Source organism: Thunnus thynnus, chromosome 14, assembly GCF_963924715.1.
Source record: "Thunnus thynnus chromosome 14, fThuThy2.1, whole genome shotgun sequence".
In the NCBI taxonomy this organism is placed as follows: Eukaryota; Metazoa; Chordata; class Actinopteri; order Scombriformes; family Scombridae; genus Thunnus; species Thunnus thynnus.
In genome coordinates, this window is record NC_089530.1 from 9876767 (window position 1) to 9902071 (window position 25305).

The 25305-nt window shown below is 45.1% G+C and overlaps 1 protein-coding gene across 1 annotated transcript in view; it reads right to left on the reverse strand.

Annotated features, from left to right (window-relative positions):
* Positions 1-22148, reverse strand: part of jag1b (jagged canonical Notch ligand 1b) — a 29039-nt gene extending 6891 nt beyond the window's left edge. Inside the window, exons 1-18 of the mRNA XM_067609717.1 lie at positions 21670-22148; positions 21048-21353; positions 13455-13506; positions 10670-10927; positions 10098-10158; positions 7682-7812; positions 7459-7578; positions 5471-5584; positions 5263-5376; positions 5045-5158; positions 4547-4593; positions 3856-4029; positions 3249-3399; positions 2091-2255; positions 1842-1955; positions 1578-1691; positions 1293-1406; positions 699-815 (exon numbers count right to left, since the gene is read on the reverse strand). Coding sequence (XP_067465818.1) covers positions 699-815; positions 1293-1406; positions 1578-1691; positions 1842-1955; positions 2091-2255; positions 3249-3399; positions 3856-4029; positions 4547-4593; positions 5045-5158; positions 5263-5376; positions 5471-5584; positions 7459-7578; positions 7682-7812; positions 10098-10158; positions 10670-10927; positions 13455-13506; positions 21048-21353; positions 21670-21726 — 2323 coding nt within the window. The 5' untranslated portion in view covers positions 21727-22148. The remainder of the gene's footprint in view (positions 1-698; positions 816-1292; positions 1407-1577; positions 1692-1841; positions 1956-2090; positions 2256-3248; positions 3400-3855; positions 4030-4546; positions 4594-5044; positions 5159-5262; positions 5377-5470; positions 5585-7458; positions 7579-7681; positions 7813-10097; positions 10159-10669; positions 10928-13454; positions 13507-21047; positions 21354-21669) is intronic.
* Positions 22149-25305: the final 3157 nt, after the last annotated feature.

The window sequence follows — 25305 nt, forward strand, 5'->3', positions numbered from 1 at the left end:
TTTGTGTACATGACAGCAAAGAGCACGTCTGAGCTTGTGTGTGCAGAGGCGTGTTGGGCCGGTCGGGCCTGGCCCTGGACGCCGCGCCGCCTGGTTACTCCGCCTTATTAACAACACAGAGCAAACAAGCGAGTAGGCTCTCGCCGTCAAAATGAGTTCCAGCTCCCCCCCACCCCCCCCACCCCCCTCCTCCCCACTGCCACCGACAACACCTCCACACCCAGATTCCCACCCCGGCTGTTTCTCCCTCCCTTTACAAATGTCGGGGAATTTATGTTTTAGAGTACATGCGCTCAGGGCAGGGAAGCCAGGGAAATGGAGGAGGGCTGTAGAACAAGCCGACATGTCACTGTTCGGACAGGAATGCAACGACGAGAGGGGAGAGAGGGGTGTGTGTTGGACGAGGGGGAGAAACATCTGTCTCCACTTTCCTGAGTTTGAGCCCCTTTCTCCCTCCTCCTCCTACTCCTCTTTCTCCTCTCATGGCAGGCAGCAGCCAGGGAGAGAGGAAAGAGATTTTTTTTTTTTTTTTTTTTAAAAAGGTATAGATCAAGAGGGGATGGGAGAGGAACAAAAGTCAGATTTAATCAGATGCAGGACTGCACCTCTGCACTAGGTAGCTGGAGGTTTATCATCATTAAATAGTAATAACTGTCCACCTTTATCGCATCCACCACTCCCCCTTAAAGAGCACTTACTCTGTGTGCATGTGGGACCTTCCCAGCCTTCCTTGCAGACGCAGGTGAATGACTCCCCCGTCACCACACAGGTACCTCCGTTCTCACACGGGTTCGGAAGACAACTCGAGTTCTTGGCTGTGAGGAAAAATTTAACAGAGAACATTAGTTTTGTCAGTAAACATGCCCCAACTTTAAAAAAAAAAAAAAAAAAAAAAGAAGAAGAGGACTATCAGTGCAATCAGAGCTCCAAAACCTTAAAGAGTCACAGGAGACTGCTGTTATTTTGGCTTTTTTTGGTCGGGTTTCCGTTTTTCTCTGAGGGAATCTACATTCCACGACTTTGAAGTGTATTGTCAGTGCAATCAGGGATTTTAAGCGGATGTCTGTCGGCACTCAGAGGAGAGGGAGAAATGGGCGAGGGAGATGGGAAGAGAGGGAACGTTGACAGAGTGAAGGGATAAAAACTGTTTGTGGACCTCACGGACCTGACAGATCTGATTAATATCTGAGACAAGACGGAGCTCTCCCACAGAGCATTCTTCTTTGTATGTGTGTGTGTGAGTGTAAATATGAAGTAATAACAATCCAAACCGCCGTGACCGTGTGACTCACCTATGTTACATGTTGTCCCTTCCCACCCTGGTGAACACTTGCACTGGAACGTGTCGCCTTCGTCATGGCAGGTGCCACCGTTGTTGCAAGTGGCTTCATCGCACTGACTTTCACCTGGAGGGAGTATTTAAATCTTAGGGTTGCTTAAGCTGTGCGCTCACACGAGCCTGAATAAACAAGCACACTGTATAGAATATTGGGTAATTATATACAGCCATAAGCACATACCATAAGCCTGCACAGGCAGACTGCACGGTTGTGGAAAAAACAAAGAATGGATCTTACGGGAGTGGCAAGTCTTTCCCTTCCAGCCATTCTTGCACTCGCAGAAGAAATCAGTCACCAGGTCTCGACATGTCCCTCCATTATGACAGGGGTTGGTGCTGCAGTCATCGATGTCTGGTGGAGACGTCGGACAGGGGTGTGATTTATGCGCGGCATATTAAGCGGATCATCAAACAGGCTTTAAATGTCGAAACATGTGTTGAGCAGTCAGGTGGGTGAGGTGTGGGATTGTTTTGAAGTCATGGGACAAGCAGTCCTACTTACTGATCTCGCAGTGATCGCCCTCCCAGCCGTCACCGCAGATGCATTGGTACACGCTGACTTTGTCGATGCAGGTGCCTCCGTTGCGGCATGGGTTGCTCTCGCAGTCATTGATGTCTACGAAAAACAAAAAGACCAGAGAAGATGTAAGACTGGCATTTTTTTTGACGTATCATGATTAGTTTTGCATTGTATTTTGGTGTGAAACATCTTGTTTGTTTGTCTGTGTGTGTGTGTGTGAGCTGGTCTTACTCTCGTGGCAGTAGGTGCCTCTGAAGCCCTCCTGGCACTCACAGCTGAACTGGCCCCCAGCCTGGCTCCGGCAGCGGCCGTGAGGTCCACACACATTCGACGAAATGTAGCGCTCTCCTCCTGGCGTGCTGTTGGACGCCACGGCGACAGTGCAGCTGTCAATCACTGCAGAGGAGGTGAAACAGGGACACTTGCTGTTAGACAGAAACAACTGATGCAGCCTGTTTGTACAAACTGTTCATTCCAAATCATAAAATGTGGGTTGTGTCTTGCGAGTGATATGGAGGGAAGGGAATTTAGTTTATTGCTGATATTTAAATGAGGTATGCAGCTGTCTACTAGTCTATGCTAAGAGAGCCAACAAGTGACCCAGAAAAAGAGTGAGTAGAGATTAAGCAAGAGATCATCAGGGTAATGGCCTCTGACAGATAATAATGCTGACTAGTCTGTTAAAAATTCCCTTCCCCTGTGAAAAACAGTATATCTCTGCAATAATGTGAAAAAAAAAATTGAATGATAGGAGAAACAGCGATAAGCTGTTATGCTTTCATAAGCAATTCAGAGTGATCCTGTTCACTTTGCACTGAAATCCCTTCCTTTCCCCCTGTCTGATCAGGTTAGGAGAGCAGGGTGAATTTGCTCCCCAGTAATCACTTGATTCTTGCCAAGAGCTGAGAGAATCTCACCGTCTGCTATCTGACTCCGTGGTTGGTCCACTCACTCAATTACACACGCACACTTGCGCGCACACACAGAAAAATGTGCACATTCATTGAGGGGGAAAAAGAAGAGGTAGCCCACCAAGTCGTTACCAGGAACACACACAGTGCTATCAGCCTTTTGCCAGATTTTCAGGGAACTCAGAGGAGGGGAGAATCATTGGAAAAGCTTTGCTGAGGAGATGGAGGGGGGCATTCATCAAGGGAGCTATACTCAAAACAAAATTGCTCACCTTTGCCAAGAAACTTAAGCGCACGAAAACTAAAATATAGGTATTGCCCTCATGGGAATAATGTGGGCAAAGTGTTCAGGCAAATGGCAAAGACCTGGTCTTATTCAGCATTTCACTACAGCACGCTACGCAGATCACCTTTCAGAAACGTTCTGGAAAAAGACAAAGAGCGAAAAGCTTGTGGTTGTTGGAGGCTGGAGACGTACCTTTACACGTGGTGGTGCGACAGTGGTCTTTGAGGTGAGAGCAGTTTTTGCCCTCGTAGTCCTCCGGGCAAGCGCAGTAGTAGTCTGTGGCCAGGTTGAAACAGGGCGCTCCATTCTGACACGGGTTGGGCGAGCAGTAATCGATATCCAGCTAGGGTAGAAAGGTATTGAATAGAGAGCGGTGAACCTGATAGCTGACATAGTTTCTGCTACACTAAACAGAGCAAAACCCACAGCATCCTCCCTACAGGCTGTGCCAGGAAACAACACACGCACAGCACTTGGAGGAAGGGGAAAAACAAGGCAGAGACATAGGAGCCGTCCTCTGAGTCTGGGCTTCAGCGCTGAGGAATGTATCCCGCTGTAGCCAGGAGCAGCTTCAACAAAGCACTCCCTTTTAAAAAGGAGGACTGTGGAACAACAGCCATTTAAGAGGGTGGGGCAGGAAAACTTTACAACGAACTCAAAGATACAGCAATGCTGGCAGAAAGGGGGCAGAAGGGGGCGGGGGGGAGAGAAGAGGCTTAAGATGCTAAATGATAGCAGGGAGGATTTCACGCATGTGTGCTTAATTGTGCGAGGGACAGCGGAGGGAGTCGTATCTCACCTGGCAGAGATTTCCTGAGAAGCCAGCCAGACACAGGCACTGGAAGCCGTTCACTTCGTCCTGACAGCGCCCGCCGTTCAGACACGGCGAGCTCGAGCACTCGTCGATGTCCCTCTCGCAGTGCTCGCCGGTGAAGCCAGGGGGGCACACGCAACGATAGCTGTTTACCAAGTCCTGAGAGGGAGAGAAAACCAGGGTTAAACCCTCATGTAGCCACGGATTTGATTAGCTGCTTTGACAGGGTGGGGTCCAAACAAAAACTGTCAAACCAGGGAACAGAATGAAGAGTGAGGCTGAGAGCGGGGTTGAAGGGGGGGAGGGGAGGGGAGGGGGGAAGGGGCAGCGACAAGTTTGGAGGAACATTATCACAGCTCCGCAATTATTTCAACACATTTTCCTGGCACGGGTTCAACACAATAATGTTTATGGTAATTCAATCTAGTGTGGTCAAGGAACTTGTGTGTCCCTCCCTTAGAAACCCCTCTGAACCCACTCCCCTCAGATTTGATTTCGGAGAGGAATTCCACAACAATTCCACAGTCGGTTTGGAGAGAACAATTTACAGCAGCTATTTATATAACCGCTGTAAATGTCCTGGGCTTCGACAAAAAAGACACTAAAACAAACACAAGCTGGCGAATAAAGCGGTGATACCAGATAAAAGTAGATGGGTTTCTGACACAACACGTACCTTGCAAGTTCCCCCATTCTGGCACTGGTCCTTGCAGTCGTTGATATCTGCACGAGAAAAACAAATGTGAGGATTTATTCTGCACGACTCGACTAAATAGTCTGTCTTTGAAAACAAGTTTGTGCTTTATGTTTCCCATGCTAGGGGCCTTTAAAAACACTGTAGAGGCTAGACAGAGCTCTGCAAGTGTTGGATAACGTGGCTGCAGAACCAGTGCAACACGGCATTGAGCAATCCTGTCTGCTGCCAAGTGAAACTAGTCCTGGGATTGTTTTGAGCCACCTCTAATCACCACAGCCTCGGCCACACACAGGGCTTATAATGATACAGCATATTCATTTACATAGCACTTGTCCAACTGTTTGCTTTATGCCTTCATATTATAGCAGTGAATAATTTTTAATTCAGCCTGTGCTGAGTGAACAGAAGGAAATAAAGGGAGGCAGAAGCTGGACAGGTGTCCCGTTCCACAGCTGCAGCTGACAGCCTTCAACTCACTGATGTCGCAGTTCTGCCCCGTCCAACCAGGGACGCACTCGCAGAAGTATCCACCAATCAGGTTGCGGCATGAGTTGGCATTGAAACAAGGCTTGCTGTCGCATTCGTTGGCATCTAGAGAGGGAGAGAATGGTGGAGGGGGGGCGGTTGGTGGCATTTGCATGTGCGGTTGACAGCCTTGAAGTGGTGGAAAGAGCAAAAGAGGCCGGGTGGCTCACCTATCAAACATGTCTTCCCCGTCCACTGTGACGGACAGTGACATTTGTAGCCGTTGACCAGATCCTGACAGGTACCCCCGTGATTACAGGGGTTTGGAGAGCAATCGTCAATATCTGCGTGGGAGAGATGTCAATTCTGGTTATTCAACAAGATATTTTTTACGAGTGGTGTTGAAGTGTAAAGGGTGCAGGTTGAGTGTTATCTTACTGATGGTGCAGGAGGGGCCGCTCCAGCCTGATGCACACTGACATTCGTAGCCTTGACTGGTCTCTGAGCAGCTCCCTCCATTAGAGCATGGATTGGACAGACAGGCATGTTCCGCTAGAGAGAGAAGGACAGTGGTGCAGACAGGTTACGCACACACCCCTGTGACTCATTTCGAAAGGGAAATTCCACCCTTGGATAATCTTATCCTCAATTTATGACACTCTTGAATTTATACTGTTTTGTACAAACCCGCCTTCTTTGGCGGGTGCCAAAACCTGACATATACATTGACATTTTGCTGCTGTTGTAGCTGCCATGAAAATATTTCACTGTGACATCATGTGGTCGACATTTTCTTCGCTATCCACAAGGAAACAAATCAGATGTAAAAATGCATTTCAGCTTCTGACTGTCATCCCTCCCACCCCGAGACCACTCTGTCAGCAGAACGCACCCAGGGGTCGACTCCTTCCGTCACCCATCACCTACCCTCCTCCACCCCCTGCCCCAAAAGCCCGCTCAAATCCAACCCCCCCCCCAATCTCACTCTCATTACCCGCCCGGCAGAGCCCACCACCAGGAAATCATCTTTCATGCTAAGTTGACCTGACCAACGCACCGTGACTTCCCTCTGACTCCCCGCCATTCTTCTTCTGAGCGGCGGCACAAGATGAGAGAGTGGTGGGAGGGCAAGGGGGAGAGCGGGAAAGGGGGAGCCTCGGCCCTGTAGTTTCTCCTTTATTGGTGAATTAAGGATGAGTGAGTCCCAAATGAATCAAAAATGAATGATTCACTCAGGGAATAACTAGACGGTTGGAGGTGATCAGTGGATGGCTCTTGGTATGCCGTAGGGAGGAGGGGAGAGGATGCGGCGCTGCACCCTGGGGCCTCTCTGCTACAATAGCCTGACGTATCCCCTCGTCTGCGGACCTCCTGTTACGAAGGGCACGGTTTCCTGACATCTCTGCAGTTAAGCTGTCAGCACCCCGAGAGTCTCAGATTTAATGAGGAAAAAACCATCATCTCCATGGTAAGTGTTCACAGCAGCTGAACCTTAGCACCACACCCATCTGTCTGGAGGGCCTGAGGAGCGAAGGGATGACCGGCCCCCTGAACATCAAACTGGCGGATTACCTGACTTGGGGGCCACTTATGCTGGAGTGGAAACAGATTATTGCCGAGTTACCACCTCCTCTGATTACAAACTCAAGGCACCTTTGACCTTTAGTCTGCAGGCTCAGTGAACACAGAACTTTCCAACTAATTATAAGTGCAAGCAGGAGTTTGAAACCCCATGAGATGAAATCTTTTATTTTAATTTTAATTTCCAAATGTAGACTGTCTTATACTTGTAATAAAAAAGCTGGAATCTTGAAGTTGCTTTGATCCATTCTGTTTGCCAAAAATATTATAAGATTTAGCCACAGCAGTATGACTCTCTTCTTCCTCTTCTAATTAATGTAGTCTTAAGGGACAGTCAGGCTTTAGGATTCGGAGTATTTAGGGACTTGTCAAAGACAGTTTCTAAAAAGAAAAAGATCCAAATTTGAAGCAGCGGACGCTGAGATATCCTGACTTTTAGTCCCTCTTATGAGTCAAGCTTTAAAAACACTAAATTTCCCACAATGCAACTTGATAGCATCTTCCATTGGACCCTTCACTTCTGGTTAAGTCCCATGTCTTTAAAACGCCACAACCACAGTTCATAACACAGGCTTTATGGTAAAAATTAATCATAATAATGAATAAAGTTTGAAGCTCAAGATTACCCCGATGACATCATCACAGTTATTTTCTCAGACTTTAGAGAGCTCCCTCCAGAGCCACACGAGACATTATCCAACTGTTTTCCACAGGCTGAGTACTATTCCTCGTGATGAATAGACTGAACTTTATCTGTCAGTCAGCTGAGTGCTCTTTTACGCATACTAGCAATAATTTAGCAAGAAAAAGACGGTTAATGTTATGTGCTGACCATCATTACTCACCTCTCTCACAGTTGGCTCCAGAGTAGCCCTCAGCACAAGTGCACTGGTACTTGTCAGGTCCTGTGTTGATACACGTCCCTCCGTTCAGGCATGGCTGGTGAGTGCCACAGTAGTTCAGATCTGGGGGAAAAAAAAGGAGTGTTTCACAGAGCTTTAGTTTGTTTTGACACAACACGGGCCGCTCCTGCAGCGACTGCAACTGAAATAAGAGGAGGTAATTAACCTTTATCGCAAAGATGGCCGCCCCAGTTGGTGTCGCACAGGCACTGCCAGGGCTCTACACAGGTGCCATGTACACAGCCAGGGTGGGGGATGCACTTGTCACAGTACTGACCCTGCCAGCCATACAGACACCTGCAAGACACACACAGAGCCATGCAATCAGCCTGAGAAGAGGGACATAAAATAAAAATCAGCCCACACAAACACACACACACACACACACACACACACATTCACACACCACAGCGACACATGCAGGACATTCAGGAAAATTCAAAAAAATAATCACAGCACGGTCAGATAATCCCTGCGGTATCTGAAAATGTTAATATCTTAATCTTTTGTTTATCCCGAATTCCTTCACAAGCAATACAGCGATAATCTGAACTTAATGAACTACACATTAGCATATACAGCACGGAGCTGCACAAATGAAACAAACAAAGAGGCAGTATTCCCACCCTCACAACTGGGCTGCGTCTTAAAAGACCACAAATTAATCTTAAGTAGCAGAGTGTTTATGCAACAGCTTTTAAACAGTACTTGGGGACAGGGAAAAAGAGGAGTATTTAGCATTTTACCAAACAGAGAAAAACCCCCAAAAACACTAAATTACAGTTCCAATGGGACCTTTAGCATGGCTAACATTAGCATGCGGCCAGACGCTCTCTTTAACAACACTGTGCCTGTGGCTTGGCAGTAGCGACATCCTTGCAGAGAGGAGTGTTCAGCCCTCCTCTCTGCTGTTACAGTGCTGCTCATCCTGGTTCCCATGAGTCAGGAGTCAGGCTTGTGCCCCAGGACCAAGGAGGGGAATTCAGCTTGTTGACCACTGAAATGTCCATGTCCATAATTACACTGATAATGCTGCCTTTTTCCTCCTGGGCTCCATAATTAAGACCGCAATTCAGCCTGACTGATAAGTCCGCTCTTTAAAAGGTGGCGAAGTGGCGATACAGTTGCTGCTGTGGAGTCTAGCGACAGGAAACAGAGTGTCCCTCTGGGGGAGCGGCGCGCTGATTAGCCCCGAGAAACGGACGGACTGTAAAAATAAACGCGGTGGTTAAGTAAACCTCAGTCTATGATTAAAGAGGCTATTCTTAAAAGTGTGCTAATCCTCTCCATGAGAAGCGGAGCAGGATTCCTCAGCAGGATCCCAAATTATTTACAGTTATTACACAGCCAAATTACTGGGGAATGTGACATTACATTGTGCAGCACTGCTGATGCACATTAAGATTTTAACCCTCAACATGAACACAGACCTCTTTTAAGAATCGGTATGTTGTGGCTTTGCAGTTAATGCTTTTCAAACCGGTTCTCTACTGTGGCTCTACTGTCCCACAGGTGCACTGTTATTACTCTATTAGTAACAATGAAAGCTGACTGAGGCTATCATTAAAAATTCCAGCCTAAAAGAAAATCCCACGGAGCGTCATTAGCTGTGACTGTGCTGACATAAAGTTAGTGACAAGGAGGCTGCCCTAGCCTGCAGCCAGTGTTGCTATGTACTGCTGTTGTATAACACTCAACAGCCCAACGATGGGAAACTACTTACTCTCTACAACAGTAGTAGAGCTTGCTTAGAGAGTTTGTTGGCAGAGAGCATATAAACAAAGTTAAACCCAGAGCTTTATATATAGCCACACCTGTGTGGAGACTAAAGCAATTCAACCTCTTGTTCTGCCAGATGCCACACAAGCACTTACAAGAAACCTGATGATGTCAAAAGCATGGGAAAAACAACAAAGCTCCTGCAGAAAATGAACAAACCTGATCGTCCTTGTGCTTGATTTATGGCCAAATCAGACAACTAAGAAAGCAACCAATGCCTGAGCTCTGGGAAGAGTCAGGCAGTGCAGGGCCTCCTCCAGGATGAGGATGAGATACAACCGTTACTGCACACAATGCCCTAGCTCTGATATCCATCTGCGCCTGGCTTTTCCTCTAGCTGTGTGCATAAACAGCATTAGGAAGCCATTAGCTACACAAACAATACACTTTAAAGCTCATCCGAATGTTACACACGATTTGACTGATAACACTTTGCCTCATTAGAGGGAAACACATAGGCTACGTTTCCAACATGGAGTCTTGGCAGTTTCCTCAGACTGGCAGCTCCGGTCAAAAGCTCCACGAGAGATTTACAAGCAGCTCAGTCTGTATCTTTGCTAAAGCCCTGGTACAGATAGTCTCTTGGCCGAAAGACGAAGCACGTACAAGAAAAATCCATGCCATGACAGAACTGGTGCTTGAACAAAATCCCTACATATCTGAATGATCCACACCACAGGCTTCTGGCACGGGCCTCCATAATAAGTACAGGCACTTGAACAAACCATGTTTGACATTTCACATAGTAAAAATGTAGTCAAATCATTGATAATAAATCATACGGAGCAGCCTCGGTCACTTACTTGCATCCACCTGGCTCCTTACATGATCCGTGTTCAGTGCTGCAGCCTTGTCGGCATATAGCTGGAAGAGGAAGAAGAAAAAACATTTAACTGCCTGGATACTAGATTCAAACTTAGCTCAATTTTTTTTTTGCACATTTTAATTATAGCAGTAAATTATATAATTACAACTTGCTATAGCATTTCAGCCTGTGAGAATAAACACTGCTGTCGACAAACAACCAAGGCTTGCACTACATCATAAGATATGATTCACAAATGGACTACTACGCATTCTGATTTCCGGGGGGTTAAAGTTTATTCCTGGTCATGGAGGCAATGAAAAGCTCATTTGAAGTGAAGAGGGAAAGGGGAAAACAGAGTAAGAGTTCAGAAACAAAGTCCCCCATTCAACGCCAACAATGCAGCAGACAGTGTATCAGCATGAATCACAGATTACAGTCTGGCTGCTAGTTTTAGAGGAGTCATTCATAGTCTAAATACTAACCGGACTGTCTCGGGCTTCTGCCTTGAGCAGTCTTTCCATTTTACGCTGATGTAACCCATTAGTCCAGACTGTCATTTCAGCTTACCTGTGTTGCAGTCAGGTCCGGACCAGCCTTCCAGACAGGTCTTGTTTCCGTTGTAGTCGCACGTGTAATGCCCGAAGAACTCATCCCTGGGCCGACAAAACTTGTTGCAGCCGAAGCCGTAGTAGTGCTCATCACAGCTGACTCTGATCTGGTATTCGAACTGGGCTACGGGGCCGTTGTGAGTCAGCTTCTGCCAATGCGGGCTGGGGTTGATCATGCCGGAGTGAGAGGCTTTCTCTATCAACCTCCCGTCTGCACCTAAACAAGTTCAACACCATTAAGACTGACTGCGAGATTCTTGTTCAAAATTGAATTTCAGTCAGTGTTCATTAAATGTTTGAGCCAGGGAGAGGATAATGGAATGCAGCGTACAACGTTGAGTTGCGATGTTTACCGTCATCATACAGTGGGAACCATGAAAAAAAAAAAAAAAAAAAAAAAAAAAAGGCCTGAAAATCCTGACACAAATTGCAGAAGATCTCTTAGATAGCAGATTATATGTAATTAAAGCAACTATGTGTGCTGGGGAGGAGGAAAATACAAGGAGGAAATGTAGAAAAAAGGAAAAGGCTGCCTTTAATGAGCACTCTTAACTGCTTTTTTTCTCACGCTCCCTCTCCAACTCTCCCCAGTTGGTTTCTGATTCTCAGGTTTACAGCTTGAGGATATGACTGCTCTCAGATGCTGCCCTCTGCATCTGCTCAGGCGAAGACAGAACCGCAGCCGCCATAAATTACAGCGTTAGGACACCAATGCCACAGTCACTGTTGCGAAGCCTGCCAGTGTGCCATCAGCACTTTTTCCAGGCTGCCTTTCTCACATACATTCTTGTAAACAGCAGTCAAGAGAGGTCTTGATCCAACTCTTTTTCACACACTTACAAGTATCTATCTACTCTTCAGATGGAGAGGCACAGTTTATCTTGTTATCAGAGATAGACCTAGAGGAACACATTTTTTTTTTTTTTTCATGTCAAACAAGATGGGGTCACGGCTCTGTCAAACGGGCAAGGACTAACCTGGGAGCCAAGGCTGTAATGAGCTTCACACACAGAGCAAACACACTCGAACTGAGCAAACATGCTCAGCCTGAGTCTCCAGACACGACACTGTACACATGCATACAAACTTGCACTCCGCTCGCTCACATAAGTAGCCCTCGCTACTTGATATCTAAATCTTCCACCAGGGAGAGAATGAAAAATGTGTCACAGTTGTTATTTACTGCGCTCACACGAGCAGAGGTGGCTGACCGCTGGGTGAATCGCTCCTCTGTGTAGTATGATGCAATGCCACTGAGTAGGGGGATGGCCCGCTGTCATTTATTTACTGTGCTGTGGTGTGTATAGGGGGGGTGGGGGTGGGGGGGGAGGAGGGCGGGGTGGGGTGGGTACTGAAATCACAGTGCCCGGTAACATTTCGCAGCAGTCTGGAATCCAGAGCTCAGCTGTGTGGCATTTCTCTACCGACCGCTGGCCTGCAGTGTCAGGAGTAGCACATCCTCACTACCTGCTGCCTGGCTTGGAGTTAAACATAAATCAGATGAGCTTTATAGAGCATATAAAGGCCATACTCAAGCATGAAATTAATTTCATATACAGAAAATCCAAACTTTTAAGGGGAAAAGAGGTTTGTTTTTTCACATACTTGATAGAAAATCTGTATAAAATCCTCTAAAGTAGGAATTTGAAATGAGAAAAAAAACATTGCACATAATCCTAGAAGCGTCAAACTAAAATGAATCTTTTTATTTTGAATAGGAATTAGTTGGCATTTAAAACATATCAGTTTGGCTAGTCACAGCACATGAAGCTAACAGAGCTGCGAGCTAGCCTGGTGAAGCTCAGAGGGGCTTAACCAGCATTGAGTGTGTACATTCAGGGGGCTTTTCACACCGATGCCCTAATAGCTCTCTGGGGAGCGGCAAATACAGCAGAAAAGACCGAAACCTTGTTGACCTCGGACAGACCTGCATAAACAAGCATGGGATAAGGCCCGCCCTCGGGCTGGAATCACCATGCCGTCCCCGATCTGACCACCAATCAGCTGAAATGCCAGGATAGTTAATGACAGAAACCGAACCTGGCAACCAGAATTTATATTCAGCTTGCTACCACAGTGTCCTCGCCACATTCATGAGAAGTACACCCCACGGTTTTTAAGTTGTACACTAAAAAGGCTTGAGCTCTGAGTCTGTAGTGCACCTTTGCCAGAGGTAACTTTAAACTACAGTACCACAGCACATATCAGAGGCCTCAGCCCCCCCGTGTTGTGACTGCCGGCTGGTCGCAGCGGCGGAGCTGAGCGGCCGGATGAACTCTGTGTTTCACGCCTCAGTGACAGTGAGACAGTGTGACCCCGACCCTGGCTGGCAGCACCTGCCATCAGTCATCGGCCAAATGAAAACATTTTCATAGGGGGGCAGCGTGGCCCCCCTCTCTACCTCGCCACACATCCCTCTCTCTCTCTCTCTGTCTGTCTGTCTGTCTGAAGCCCCCCTGTCTGCCCTATCCCCGCTTCTTCTTCTTCTTCTTTCCCCTCGCTCCCGTGCCCTGCTCTCCCTCCTTACAGGCACCTGTCAACACACTTTCTTCTTTGAGACACACACGCACACCCAGTGGACCATGTGGAAAGAGGGCAGGGGGTTCAGGAAGAATAAACTTCCTTTTCTGACCTTCAACACTACTCCTCCCAGACGCTGCCGTGAGGGAGGAGGAGGAGGAGGAAGAGGCAAAAAGAGAGAGGGGGAGGCAAGATGGAGATACCAGACGAGAACAAATACTCACCACCGGTTTCATTGTTGAAGTCCAAGGCTTCCACTATCAAAGTGTAGGATCTCTGAGGAAGACAAGACAGAGATATGACGAGTGTTAGCCAAGATCAGGATCATCGAGCATTAACTGTATCATAAAAAATAAAAAAAATCATAACATTACCATAAACCTACTGGCCATGCAGCCACACACACAGCCTTGTTGTCCGTCTGTTAGTAGCCATGCAAACTATTTTTCTATGTTTTTATACATACACCTATTCACTTGTAATCATTAGGTAAAAAAACCATACCAGTAGTCAAGTTTGACATTAAAATTAACAAAAGCATAAACAACATTTGCCAGTTTATTTTCCTTTCATTATATTTTCATGTATTGGTTTCTGTATTTGAAGCCTTAGGGAGAAAAAAATAAATCACATCCATGACTTCTTCAGGTTTCTCATGACTTCAGGAACTTTGCCAAGCAAACTACGTAGCTTCATCTCCCTCTGGTTGACTTAGGATGAGATCTACTACTATTACTACTACTGAGACATGTAACAACAGTCTCGTTGATCTGATTAAGAGAGGATAAGCTTGCAGTGGTGGAGATCTCTGCGTTGCAACGATTAGGATGACAGACAAACGGGCAAGTGGTCTGGTCTAGCTGGACACCCACCCAGCAGGAGGGTGTCTGATGCACCGAAAACAAACCCAGCATCGAGCTGGGCTGCGCAGGACAGACTCGTGAGTAATGATTAGAATAAGTCAGAGGAAAAAAAAAAAAAAAAAAAAAAGCACGCAGAAAAGGATACTTCACCCTGCAATGCCAAAAATATGTCTTCATCTCAGCCACGGTAACCTTGCTCACTTTAGAAACCGTTTTTTCCCAAAACACAGTTCTCCACATGTTTATAAAATGTGGCGAGAGAAGTCAGTGGATGAGTTCCAAAGTTCTGAGAAAGCACACAGTCAGTCCTGTTTTGCAATGTATATGGGATTTTCAATTTCATGCTAATTTATAGACCTCTAACAGAGTGCTATGAATGCTGTGAATGATCCAGATTTGACTGCTTTTTAGGCAAATTCAAGACAGGGAGAAAAAAATGCAGGGACAAAAAAAAAAAAAGAAAAAAGAAGAAGTGTAAGTGAAAAAAAATTGCAGGAAAGGAGAGACAGCGGGGGTAGAGAGAGAGAGAGAGAGCGAGAGAGAGAGAGACTGAAAGACTGCTACACTCTGGAGGGCCTGTCTTGATTTCAGCACTCCCGAAACGCTTTGTCTGATTCGGGGTCGGTAGCGCTCACACCAATATCAGCTTACACATTCACACTGCCCTGTGCCACAGTCATGGGGGAACGAACAATGTGCCTGCAAGCGTGCACAACGGAGTCAGAGAGAAAGTATGCGGTTGTGAGAAAGTGTAATCCACTTACAGTGCTCGAGCATCCACTAGAAACACCTACTTGTTATATTCACACACACGCTTACCCCTAACGGCGCTGCTCGGAGGCATTTCAGAAATTCTACATTGCCAGTGTGGCCCTTTTTTTTTTTTGCTGCGATGACTTCATGGTAAACAAACCTGCTTGAAGGAAAACCCCTGTTGTCGTTCCACAAAAAGAATAGGGTATGACTCACTCCTGAGGGTTTTTTTTGTTTTTTTTTCATGGCTTTACCTTGTTTTGTCAGACAGACATTCAACTTTCCATCTTCCCAGGGACACATTTGTCTCATCCTGCGCCAGATTTTCACTGTAATCAGAGCAGCGATTATTTGCAATGCTGTGCTCATCAGCGACACGGGCCGTACAGTATATACTGACTCACAAATGGTTGCAATCACTTGACACAGAACTCGAGTAAAGTGACTCAGTGGTAATGTGATACCTAATCATCCAATACTACTACCAAACCTACAGCTAGCTATATTAACACTAACAAGAGTCCTCTGGCTCCTCTTCAAGCGTTAAGCGGTATCATGTTATTGCTTTCACCTCATGTGTTCACACTTATCCTACACTTGAGAAGAGCTTTTGCATTCATTTCCCCATTAGAGGAGTAATTTTCCAGTCTGTACAACTGCACATGAATACATCATTCCGATAGACCTCTCACTCGTCTTCTCTATCCACACGGACTTTTAAATAAGTTTGCATTGGGGTTAATATGGTTTGGGAGAGTCAAGCACTTTGAGCTGCATTTTTTTTTTTTGTATGAAAGGGGCTATATAAATAAAGTTAGGGCTATTATTATCCATGATAAATCCCACGAATGTGACAATGCAGTACATGTGATGATTCATGCTAAAACGGGAACTGCACCGTCACTAGACAGGCGTATCCTGAGAATATCATCCGTCTCCTAAAATATTCATATTAGTCATGATTGCAAAATGAAATTGACGTAGGTATACGAGAAACTGGAAGTAGGGGGAAAAACCTTGCATGAGAAGTTGTATTTACTACAGTTAAAGTCACCCTGGCTTTGGAGGCCCATTATTATTTTACAGGCGGTTACATTAGGAGCAACAATGAATCCCTGCCAACCGAAAACATCCCCGAGCTCGGTTCACCTGCCGCATGCCGAAACCTCTCATTGTGTCCAAAAATCATTATCCCCTTTGAGGTGGCCTGTTGTTAAGAAATCTTAGGTTTTATGGATAATTGGCAGATCTACAACATGGCAACACACCCATATCTTGTGCGATTTTGACTTGCCTCAACACGGGAGTTATTGCAGCATTGTGATCATTATCACCGCTGATTAATCCACCATAAAAATGGGATCAGTGTTGGTAAAACTCACTATTCATCTACTGGTCTTAATGTTTTGACTCACTCATAATGTTGCAGTATCACTGAGGTCACATCTACTAAACTACAGCTGAAGATCAAGGAGGATTTGTGTCATCCAACAACAGTGTTGTAGCACTTTGTAGGGATGGGTGATGCAACCCTAAAATAATATCACGATGTGTCAGGGTATTTCTGCAATAATGATATTCTTGATGATATGACAAAATACTCCTGGTGGGATTTTTGGCTCTCCTCATAGTCAACTGGGTGCTTCTGCTTGTTGTATTGCCCCCTTTTGTTGTTACAGTCTTCTTGCATTTCTTACATATTACCGTGGTTTGTTGTACATCTGATCTTTTTTAACCAAACAACTTCAACCCCCTTCCTGGGTCTAACTCCTCCACCATGGAGCCGGTAGCAGTGTTACTTTGGCTTTCAGCCATGCTTGTTGTTGCTCTACATAAGGGTATGACATCATTACGTCAACAAATCGGGACGCTGCCATCATCTCAATATGAATTTTTTTTCATCATATTAAAAATTATACCAATATTATTGTGAACGATACGATATGGCACACCCCTAGCGCCTTGATCTAACAAGCAGCCTCACCATTATTGAAATGTTTAGCTCCAGAGCAAATAACTGCTTCCAGAAAAGTGAGATACCGCCTGACTCCTCATTCACTAACACTCCATAACTCCTCGGCGGTTATCAGCTTGGAACCGTCTGCCACTGCCAGGTTCACTTTTCCCAGGCTCCCAGCTGACTCACAACTTCTCTTTGAACTACAGAGCACTCTCTCTCACACACACACACACACACACACACGCACACACAGACACAGACACACACACACACACACGTCCAAGTGCAATAAGTGTGGCCATATGTCTTCTTATCTTTCCTGGCCAAGCAGACACTGTCCAACAGACAAGCAACATAAGTGATAAAGATCATTCCAGTTCGGATCACACTGACTTGCCAAAGAACACTACTGAATCCTCTCACTAGGGGAATTTTCCAAACACACACGCGCTCACACACACACACACACACACACACCGAGACAAGGCTTACATCCTGCCCATGACTGAAAATGGAGCCATCTAATGTACCATTCCAAGGTAATCTAACAAAATAAAAAAGGTATGTCTCACAAAAGCAACAGCCAAAGGTCTAAATAAAGGCAAGGCACAACAGATGAGGCTGGTCTCGGCCTACACTCGGCACAGAGGAAATGTAAACAGCCTAGTCAAAGAGATGTTGACCTTCTGTATCAGTTTTCCTGAGTCAATCACTTCAAGAGTATCAACCTGAGATCTAACCAATGATTGGGACTGCTAAGCAACACACCCTGTTTGCCATTAAACTCGACGCTCAGTCATGGAAACACACCTCCACTTATCACCTTCAAAGCCAAAAGACTGCACTGATGAACTGGGAGGAAGGAATGCATTGTTTGCCATGAGTTTTTTTTTTTTTTTTTTTATCAAAACAAGAGTTGGGGAAAGACTGTTGTACAATCAACAGCTTATTAAATATCCTGAAAAGGTACGTCAGCCGGGATACGACAGGACCTCCAACCTGCCAACTAAAACAAAGACACAGCAAACAGATTTTGGATCTCTGGCAAGTTAAACAAGATCAAAACATGAAGCTGGGACTGGGAATGAAAGTCATATCAACCGTTTAACTAAACAAGCAGCCAGTCATCTGTCTTTTGGATGGGTCACTAAGTATTTGCAGAAACAAAAAACAGGGGCAACAGGTGATCCCAATTACATGTTGTTGTCGATGCATGTCATGATTCCATACAGCTTGAAGCGACTCTGATAAGATTATGTAACGACGTACTGACACAACACCGCAAGTATGTTTAAAAAAAAAAAAGTCCTCGTTAAACAGAGAACGGGGTCAGGTGGAGAGAGAGAGAAGAGGAAAAAAAAAAAAAAAGAACAAACACATTTCTTTTCACTCTTTTACTTGAGTAATTTGCACTTAACTGCCACATCAGAGCAGACTGTATAAAGCAAACATGTCATTACTCTCACAGCTGCCGGCAGCGCTTACCCTCAAGGCTGAGCTGACTGTTGTTCTACGACTCTCCTGATTCCGGTTTTCAGACCTCTCTGATTTGTCAACAAATCAATCAGAGCGATCAGCATGTCGTAGTCTTGAGAGGCATTGAGTTTAGTGAAAGAATTATACTATACAGGCATAATTACATCAAATCTGAGCGTAATTAAGGCGCCAGACCAATTAGGACTTGAGATGAAAGGCGAGAGATTGTTCAAGAAGGATAGCTTGAAGGAGTTGCTTGGAACGAGCCCAATCTAACCATCAGAACCAATCCAATTAAAAAAGGTCTTCTCTTCTATTGTATCTACAGGGCTTAGGTGTAACATGGGTCAATGTGCTGAAATGGCCACAGAGGCAAGGTCACAGTTTGCCTGAGAGCCAACTTCATCACTGCTGAGTCTACCACAACTGCTTCCTGTTGCTTGCCCTGCACTGGCATTACAGCTGCACTGCCTCTATTATTCTCTGTAATCCTCACTGTAGTCACTGAGGGCACACTATTGTCCCTGCTTGATACACTGTGAGGGCCCGGGTAGCTGGGGCCACACTTGGAATAAAAGCGTGAAGCAAACGGTGAATCCATACAGGGCTCTAAAGCACAGATGCGCTTCATGTTAAAGATGTCCAGCCGACGGCATTCAGCTGGACGCCAGGCTCTCGCCCTACCTGATCTAAGCACATGTGTGTAGCCTCATTAAGTGCAGCAGTTACTGTGGGTGGCAAGGTTAAAGCGATGAAATGCCTGTGGTCCAACCGAGCGTGACTTAAACAAAGCCCTTGGCCTGGACAAGAGGCCAACTTCATGCAGCTCACAAGAGAGGATGAAGGGGGGGGGGGGGAGAGAGAGAGAGAAAAAAAAAAGCTTCATGAACTCAGAGTACCCAACAACCCAATTGCACCACACTGCCATCTGTCCACAGCAGCCAATCAACTGATGAAAAGGACAAAGAGTGATATCATACCTAACCTGACGATTGTTAATGTGCACTGAAGTAAAGCACTTGAAGTGAAGGATGAGAGAATCTAACGAGCGGCTCTGTGCTTTCCCAAATCTCAGCCGGTGAGCTCAGAACTCCTCTTTTATACAGCAGAGTTGTGTTATAACACATTTATTCAAACCTGAGATCGCTTCACTGAATCATTAACTGCACAGAAATTAAAAACAACAAAAACGGCAACGCTGCAAAACCATTAAAATCCATTCTCTACACAATTCACAGACAACATGCTGTGAACATAACAAGAACATCCTCCATTAGGTGTTTAGGGAAACAAATGTACGACATGTAGGCCTCTGTTCTCTAAAAAGCAATATGAGCAGAGCAAAGAGAGTCCTGAAACTTGAAATGGTACCAGGTTTCATTTCAATGTCAACAAGTGCTGTTTTCAAAAAGGAATGTTTTCAACCAGTAAGATGAAACTAATCTGGCACTGAGCGTCCATGCCAACTTAGTGTTGCTATAGCGTGAGCATAAACAGAAACCTTTGTCTTTAAAAGCAAAAAAAAAAAAAAAAAGAAAAAAAAGGTGATACACCAGTTTCTAAGTGGAGAGCACATAAAAAATACAGAGCATATCAAATAGCATGCTACCCTGCTGAGAACATTGTTTAACTGGCTATCAGATCATAGAAAACACAAACCTAAATTATCTATCCTGCCCTGCAGGTAACCACTAGGTGAAAAGCACTTAAAAAATGTACGACATGAAAGGGAATCAACGTATGATCTTCCGATTCTTTCACTTCTTCTGCTTGTGTGGAGCCGCACAATGCTTGAAATTACAAACTTCCATCAAGATTGAGATAAAAATAGCCTCAGTGTAATTGGACACACACATACCAACAGGACAGTGCCTTTCACCCATCAGGCACAGTGGAGGAGTTTGCGGGCCAAGCTGTGGGGCCAGTCAGTCTGTGCGGAGACCTTGTTTTTTTTTTTTTTTTTTTTTTCACTACATCGAAATGTGCTCCAGCATGGCAAATCATCTCTCACACAGACCTACAACACTCCCACAGGCCTGTCAGGCCCATTTATTTACTCTATGAAGAAGAGCTGACACTTGAGGAAACCAGAAAGTGGGTTTTCACTGTACTGAGCAACAGGACCAGCTGCCAGAGAGGCAGGGGAGGGGAAATCTGTAGTTCTGAAGCTTTTATTTGTAGAATTCAACCAGGCTGGGGAAAATATTTATGAGGAACATCTGAGAAGGCGTTGTAGAAAAAAAACCCAACTACTAACCAATGTAAATTATGCTAGATGGTGAAAGGAATAAAGTAAAGATCAACATTGCTCTTGAAATCTTTGATGTTTGTTCATGTTGATGACTATCTGCAGGTTTAACTGATCAGTAGGTCATAGTTTACCTACTTTTCTTCACTTCCCACGGTATGGGTGTGCCCTTGAGCCAAATTCTGAGAATTGAGGTGTTTATGATTACCTGTCATGCAAACTAGTTTTAAAACTCTAACCCTTGATGGGAGAAAAATACCTGCACCTGGTTAATTGGCGCAGATAATGAGGAGACCTCCTCAAAAGGATAATTCACAGAGAGCTAATTACCAAAAGAGAAATTCAGCCTGTGTTGTGCTTTCTATCCAACTTTTTAGGAGGAGGGTGAATGACTGACGGACAGTAATTGCACAGAATTGCCCTGCAAACACACATTTTCTCCCCCCCCTTTATTTTCGTTTGAAGAAGCGCGGCGGGAAGCACAGAAGTTTTTTTTTTTTTTAAGTCTCCAACTCACCGGCCAGGCAAAACTGAAGGGCAAAACTATCCTGGATTTGTCATTCCTGACAGAGCTCTTGAAAGAAAAGGTATTCCCTCCGAGGACAGGCGTAGATCCCATTCCGAAGCTGCAGGGCCCTGCAGCAGAAACTCTCGATTGGTATTCCTTCAGGCAAACTTTAAAAAACGCATCGCACTCGTCCCGTGTGCATTTTCTATCCGCCGTGTTCCGTGTGCCGTCGCAACACATGCCGTTCAGCAACTCTCCGTTCACATTGTGCATCGATAAGATTTGCAACTCGAATTGTCCCGATCCCTCTGACACCTGTTGAAGACAGAACAGTGAATGCAATGGAAAACTTTATCCTCATTATATAAAGAAAAAAACTTGGAATAACTGCGCGAGAAATGCAACACTAACTAAACTTTGCTTCTTTTTTTTTTAAAGTTTCCCTGCATGTGTTATTCTTGCAGCGGGACTGTCTGTCTGCATGAGGGTATGTAATGTTAGCATAGCCGTGCTCAATTTTTTTTTTTTTTTTTTAAAAAGGCGACACACATGCAATCACATCTACACAGCTGAACTGAGTGACCCCCTTTTTTTTTCTTCCACAGTTTCCCCCCTGAAGTAGTCCACATACCTTCGCGAGAAAGCAGAGCAAAAAGGCAGCAACGACTGAGCCCCGTCTCAAAATCATGCCTCCGGACTGCTGTTGCCACTCGTTTGTTACTAGTCGTCTGGCCGACACACGGCACCAGAGCTATCCTCTGGTTTAAACATGCACGAGTGGGGGGAAACAACACTTTCTGATCAGCAGAGCTCAGGATTCCCGATTCGCAGAAGACCTCTTTCCTCGTATGTCCCTGCCCAGGCGTCTGCTCGTCTTCGTTATCAGACAGTTTCCACTTTGTTGTTGAAGAAAGTTTACACAGTAGCCATGCGGCAGTCGAGCCCACTGCTGACTGACTGACTGACTGACTGCTGGTCCGAAGTGGAGCTGGCTGCACAAGTTCAACAGGGAGGGAGTGTCTCTGGAGCCCGATGCCTCCATATTCATGAGCAGAGCGCACAGAGAGCCCGCCCCTTTCACATCATGAGGATAATCATGCACTCAAGACTGCTTCTGAGGACTCTCTGGCAGTGATGTGGTGGAAAATAAAAGTGGAAATAAACTGTGACCTGCAGCCATATTGATAATCATAACTCATCACAACCGCAAACCTAAACATAAATGAATTACAGTTTCAGACAAGCATCAATTCATACCCCTCCGCTCCTTTAAGAGGCCTTATCTTCCTGCATCCTGCATTAGTTGCATACTATACTCGCCGCAATTTATACTATTATTTTACCTCATGAAGATTTATGTCCGCTTAAAAGGTGGGTAGGCAGAGTTTAGCTGGTTTTACTCTCCTCTACATTTGCACCATTAGGTAACACACTAAATCATCCGGATTGCAAAATGAGCTTGCATCAAGGCCAGTAGCTGAGTCAAGGGCATTTTGATAAATGCATGGTATGTAAGGGCGCTTTCCTCAGTCAATGGAAGCCTTGGAGAAAGAGCATTAGATTCCATAGAAGAAAAAATGTTCCATATCTTCACATTTTCTTCTTGTTTTTTTATTTGAGTATTTTCAGAATGTGATTGCTTACAACATGATGGTATCAGGACGGCACACAACAGTGCCCCAGAGTGGCAGACCTGCAGGTTTTATGCCCGTGCTGTGGAATGTCACCCACTTGAAATGACTTATAATCTCTGGTTGTTTCCAACAATCAACCTCTAGTTTATGACCCAAACATAAAGCTAGATATTAGTCAGATTTATAGCTTCAACTGTCAGTTAAACTTAAACCAAAGTTGCAAGAGAGGAAAAGGTTGACAGATTGCTGAAAGATATTATTGCCCCCGTATCCTTTTCTCCTTTTCTGCCCGCTCTGGTGTCGAAGGGCAATTGCCGCCAGGTGTATCTCTAGAAGAAGGTAATCTGTGAAGTGGATCAGTGACTAAGACTACACATATACACACACCAATACACACATTCATATGAGAGGATGGGAACCCCCCTCTGCCCCTGTGGTTAGTGATTTGTGTGGACCAATTACACAGGTCACTCAATGGGTCACAATCAAGGAAACACAGTTGGGAACTGTGGCGATGCAGAGAGAGGAGCGTATCAATCAGTAACTATACAATGTTTCACCATCGCACTTTACAACCGTTTATGAGGCTGTCATATGTCTCACCTGTATGTGTTTGGACCTGATAAGCAGAAAGGTCTGGAATTTTCTCACTATTTTAGAAAGAAATCCTACGAGTAGACAAGGTCGAGTTCACTGTTATCACTGAAGCAGCAAAGCAAACACCTTATCTTCAGTTTAGATGCCTCAGTGACACACAGATGTGGACAGTAGCTTCTGTAGGGAGGGCACCAAATGTCTTGAAATACCTTCTTTATTATTAATAAATAGGCATAGTATTGGAGTAATATGGATTTATAATTTAAGTGTCTTTTCCACCATCTTGCATCACTGCTGTCAATATTCAAATGTCACATTTCCTGTGGTTGAACTTCAAGATGAAAGGTACGGCTTCCTCCCCGCCTGCCTCAGTCACCAGACTGATAGACATCTCAGGTTACAGGCCTCATTGAAATGCTCTCTCTGAGTAATTAGGGTTAATTGGAGAATTTTTTAACCCTAGGGAGCTTTTTTTTCTCCTTGAAGGCAAAAGCTAAATTGAGCCTAGAAAATGTAGAGGGTTTTGGGAGGGGGATGTCTGTCGTGCACCCGTGACCTGCCCAGAGGTGATGCTTGTGTTGGGATGATGACAGGGGTGCGGGAGAGTGGTGGTGGTACTGAACTATAAAAAAAAGAACATGAGTATTATTCTGTTGGTCAATGAGAGAACAATTGATTTTGATTGAGTGTGTTCTTCTAAGGGGGGGAAATGTCAGATAGGAATTAGTTTCAGGATCAAAATGTGTCATGTTGTTTTCATGTCACACATTTACAAGATATCCAAAATGTGCTCACACACAGGTGTTCCTGAGAAAGACGTCCTATAAAAATATACTTATCTGATAAGTATGATCATCTGTTATCTAGGATAAAGAAGGAAGGATGCTTCCTTGCTTTATCCATCTCTTCCACTTTAATGACATTGCTCATCTATCACACAGCTAATAGGTATCTAGGCAGCACATTCACTGTTCCCTAAGCATGGTCTGTAGTCGTCATGGAGCACAGACAGGGTTTCTCCTCTGAGGCCATGGTGCTAATCTCCTGCAGCCTTAATGTGATTATGGTAATGATCACACAAATGACCCCTGGGCTTTGGGGGATCCGTGGTTCACACATCCTCACACAGGCTGCACAGGCGCTGTGACTCCACTGGCCCGCATAGGAGACCACCAGACTGAGCCAGACCCGGTGGCCTGCTCCTGTTCCTCTGTCCTTGCTGAGCTTGGAAGAGTAGAGTGAATGACCAAATAAATTCCAGCCAGCAACAAAAGAGCTGAACGGCCATGAGAGAGATGGATATCTTTTGTTGTCTGACACTCAATGCCGTATTCCAATCCAATTACCTCAGCCTTTTGCAAACCCTCCTGTCGCAGTGCATGGCATTGAAGCCTGCCTGAATTCAGCCTCGGACCCCTAACAAGAATGTGGTGGATTAGGTGCTTAGTGAGCATTCCCTTCCCCCCTACCTTTACCAAAATCTGCAGTGCACTCTCTCCTAAAAAGATTTAGAGCTAACAGGCCTCTCTGCTAAATTTTATCCTATTTATTTTAATGTCATTATTGTCCAGCTCTCAAAGACAAAGATCAGAATAATTTCCCCTCGAATTCTCGTATGGCCAAAAGTGACACAGCAATGTTGCACAGTATATGCAAATTTACTCTTATTCATCAGGGCGTAGCTGAAATGACGAGCACATCAGCTCTGCCGGAGGGAACGCCACACCTCCTCAAAAATGTACCTTAACATCATGAGCTAGCGTGATACTACATTTAGGTCATAAGAACTGTGATAGGTCAGCTGGAGCAGCTTGTTTTTTCTCCTACATCTCTCTGCCTCCAGTAGAGACTGTTTATAATGAAGACAAGGTGACGCAAGTTAAAAAAAAAAAAAGGTTTAATAGTCTTCTACTTCTTGGTAATGCCTGACAAATCTCACCAAGCCGTTTCAGTGCAAACTCTTTCCTTACATGGATTGTCACTCTCTATCAGAAAAGTGAATGAAATAATACAAACATGATAACTTCTGGTTTAGG